Here is a 3,810-nt window from a genome sequence, read left to right on the forward strand (position 1 = left end):
TTAAACAAGCTCAAAGAAGGATTCGACCAGAATTACTTCCCAATGTCGAGGCAGAAATTGACAAGTTAAGAGACTGCCAGTTTATTCGGGAAGTTCAGTATCCTACTTGGCTTGCAAACATCGTCATTGTGATGAAGACAAATGGGCAACTCCGCATATGCGTGGATTATCGAGATCTTAATCGGGCTTTCCCAAAAGATGAATTCCCACTCCCCATCACTGAGTTATTGATAGATGCTACCACTGGTTTTGATGCCTTATCATTCATGGATGGATATTCTGGGTACAACCAAATCAAAATGGCACACGAGGATGAAGAGCTCACTGCTTTTCGGACACCAAAAGGCATATTTTGTTATACAGTTATGTCATTTGGCCTCAAGAATGCAGGGGCAACCTACGAAAGAGCAATGACCACAATTTTTGAAGACATGATGCATAATTCTGTCGAATGTTATGTCGACGATCTAGTGGTCAAAACAAAAGAAAGGACAAATCATCTTAATGATTTAAAACGAGTCTTTGACAGGCTCAGGCAACACAATCTCAAGATGAATCCTTTAAAATGTGCATTTGGGGTAACATCGGGAAAGTTCCTCGGGTTTATCGTCAGACATTGAGGAATTGAAATCGACCCTGCAAAGATCAAAGTAATTTTAGAAATGCCTCCCCCGCGTAATTTACGTCAATTAGGTGGACTACAGGGAAAACTTGCGTATATTCGAAGATTCATCTCAAACCCGTCCAGTAGATGTCAACCCTTTTCGCGATTGATGCAGAAAAATGTCCCATTTATTTGGGATGAGGCATGCCAAAATGCTTTTGAAAGCATTAAGAAGTACTTGTTGCACCCACCAGTGTTGAGAGCTCCAATCTTAGGAAAGCCATTGATATTATATATCACTTCACTCGACCGCTCCTTGGGAGCCATACTGGCACAAAACAATGAGGAGGGAAAAGAAGTTGCTCTTTACTACCTAAGGAGAACTTTAGTAGGGGCGGAACAAAACTACCCTCCAATCGAGAAAGTGTGTCTGGCTTTAATTTTTGCCGTCACAAAACTACGACACTATTTACTCTCACATCCTGTGACTTTAGTGTCAAAAGCTGACCCGCTAAGATATATCCTACCAAGCCCGTGTTGTCTGGACGACTTGCCAAATGGTCCATGATGTTGTCAGAATTTGAAATTAACTTTGTCCCGCAAAGAGCAATAAAAGGACAAGCTTTGGCTGACTTTTTGGTAGCACACCCAATTCCAGATGATATGGAGTTGCGAGAAGATCTTCCTGACAAAGAAGTCTTCACAGTTGATACTTCATCATGGCAATTATATTTTGATGGGGCAGCAAGAAGTAGTGGGGCAGGTGCTGGAATTGTCTTTGTGACACCATCGGGAGGCCTGATACGTTATTCTTTCCATATTCTATCTATATGCACCAATAATGTAGCAGAATATGAAGCATTAGTTATCGGTCTTGAAGTGGCACTCGAAATGAAAGTACAATCATTGGAGGTATTTGGCGATTCTCTTTTGGTTATTAAACAGATGAGTGGTGAATTTGGGGTCAAGCATGAGAATTTAGTCCCTTATCATGAAAAGGCTAAATATTTGCTTGGCCAATTTCAAGATATAACTCTAAATCGCATCCCCAGATCAAAAAATGGTAAAGCTGATGCATTGGCTAATTTAGCTGCATCACTAACACTTCCTGAAGAAAGGGATATTCAAATTACCATAGGGGAACGCCATGTATTATCCCAATCTACGGAAAGAGTTGAAGAAGAAAATACAATCAACTTGATAACTTTCCTGGATAGTGCAAATGAAAATGACTGGCGTCAGCCAATCAAAGACTACATCCAAAAAAGAGTCTTGCTAGAAGACTTGAAGAAAAGAGTGGATGTAAGAAGAAGAGCGCCTCAATTTGTGGTCTTTAATGACACATTGTACAAGCGTTCATTCGATGGGATATTATTGAGATGCCTCTCGGTAGAAGAAGCAACACATGCACTTCAAGAGACTCATGCCGGTACATGTGGCACCCATCAAGCCGGTCCTAATTGTCGGCTCAATTAAAGCGGTTGGGTTACTATTGGCCTACTATTGTTCAAGATGCAATTAATTTTGCTAAATGTTGTAAGTCATGCCAATTACATGGAGATTTCATCCACCAACCCCCTCAACCACTCCGTCCTTCTATAGTGTCATGGCCTTTCGAAACATGGGGAATGGACGTCATTGGTCCTTTTACGCCACCCTCTTCCAAAGCCCATAAATATATTTTGGCCATCACAGATTACTTCTCTAAATGGGCCGAAGCCGTACCACTAAAAGAAGTACGGGCAGAAGATGTCGCTGATTTTATAAGGACCCACGTAATTTATCGATACGGGGTTCCTTCAAAAATTATCTCCGACACTGCCCTTTATTTCAAATGTAAGGCAATGGTCAAGTTGATGAACAAGTACAAATTCAAGCACAGTTTCTCGGCTAGTTACAACCCGTCTTGAAATGGTCAAGCAGAGGCATTTAACAAAGTGTTATGCAAAATCATGAAAAAGATAGCGACAAAGAATAAGAGGGATTGGCATGAACGCCTCCTAGAAGCTTTGTGGGCTTATAGAACCACTGCGAGGACTGGGACTGGTTGCACACCTTATAACTTGGTGTTTGGATCTGAGGCAGTGTTACCTTTGGAGGTACAAATACCTTCATTAAGAATTGCTACTAAACTAACAAACCCAGATGAAAATGTGCAAGTCCGTCTAGCCGAGCTTGAAGCATTAGATGAAAAGCGGCTTGCTAGCCAACAAAAGCTCAAAATTTACCAAGCCCAGGTAGCTGGGGCATTCAACAAGAAAGTTAAATTTCGATCTTTTTCGGTTGGAGATCTAGTGCTTACTGTAAAACGACCAATTGTCATATTTAGAAGGATGAAAGGAAAATTTGAGGTGAAATGGGAAGGACCTTATGTTGTTACTAAGGTCTTCCTAAGAGGGGCATATGAACTTTCAAATTCAGAAGGTCGGCGCATTTATCCGTGTGTTAATGAGAAGTTCATCAAAAAGTTCTACACTTAAACAAAACGGTATTTACCCATGGTGTAGACAGCGCACTTAAAAAAAAGGGCGAGTGTGTAATGAACTATGTAAGGCTTGATCCCACTCCGAGTACGTAGGCAATCTAGTTTATAACTAGCCCCAGCCACACAAAATAAAAAAAAAAGTTATCTCCTCAAAAAAAAAAATTGTAAAGAACTACAAATGGCTTGATCCCTTAAAAGGGTACGTAGGCAATCTGAACAAAAATTGGATGCAGCCACAAAATAAAAAAAAATATATATATGTATTATTGATTCCTCCTAAAAAAAAAAGAAGTCAAAATTCTAAAAGGTCTAAATCACAAAATACTATTAGTCCTCAAGGCTAATAAGTAGAAAAAAAAAAGTTAACAAAAACTAAAACTAAAGCTAAAAAGTTTTAGAAGCAAAATTATAAGATCTTTAGTCTATCTGGAGATACAAAGTTAAAGCGCTGAGTCTTCTCTGGATTTCTTCTTCTTGAATCTTGAGTGTTGCTTTCGCTCTCTCAGCTTCATGGAATTTGTCTACATTAGCTTGGTCCTTTGACCGATTTATCTCCTCAGCGAGATTTCGTTGCTGCTTCAAGGAATCATTGAGACTATAAAGATCTACCTCAAGTGATGCTTTATTGGCTTCGAACTCAGCTCATCGTTGTTGTATGGCTAGTTCCGCTGCAATAATCTCTGCTTCCTTTGCTTTAAAATCTTTAAAATCCTCTGTCTTG

The 3,810-nt window shown here is 39.8% G+C and overlaps 1 protein-coding gene across 1 annotated transcript; it reads left to right on the top strand.

Annotated features, from left to right (window-relative positions):
* Window positions 1–1,168: 1,168 nt before the first annotated feature.
* Window positions 1,169–2,514, top strand: LOC115713484 (uncharacterized). The gene is made up of 2 exons (XM_030641967.1): window positions 1,169–2,033; window positions 2,117–2,514. The coding sequence occupies exons 1-2, from the start codon at window positions 1,169–1,171 to the stop codon at window positions 2,512–2,514; spliced, it is 1,263 nt and encodes a 420-aa protein (XP_030497827.1).
* The last annotated feature ends 1,296 nt before the right edge of the window (window positions 2,515–3,810 follow it).

This window comes from Cannabis sativa, chromosome 4 (assembly GCF_029168945.1).
Source record: "Cannabis sativa cultivar Pink pepper isolate KNU-18-1 chromosome 4, ASM2916894v1, whole genome shotgun sequence".
In the NCBI taxonomy this organism is placed as follows: domain Eukaryota; kingdom Viridiplantae; phylum Streptophyta; class Magnoliopsida; order Rosales; family Cannabaceae; genus Cannabis; species Cannabis sativa.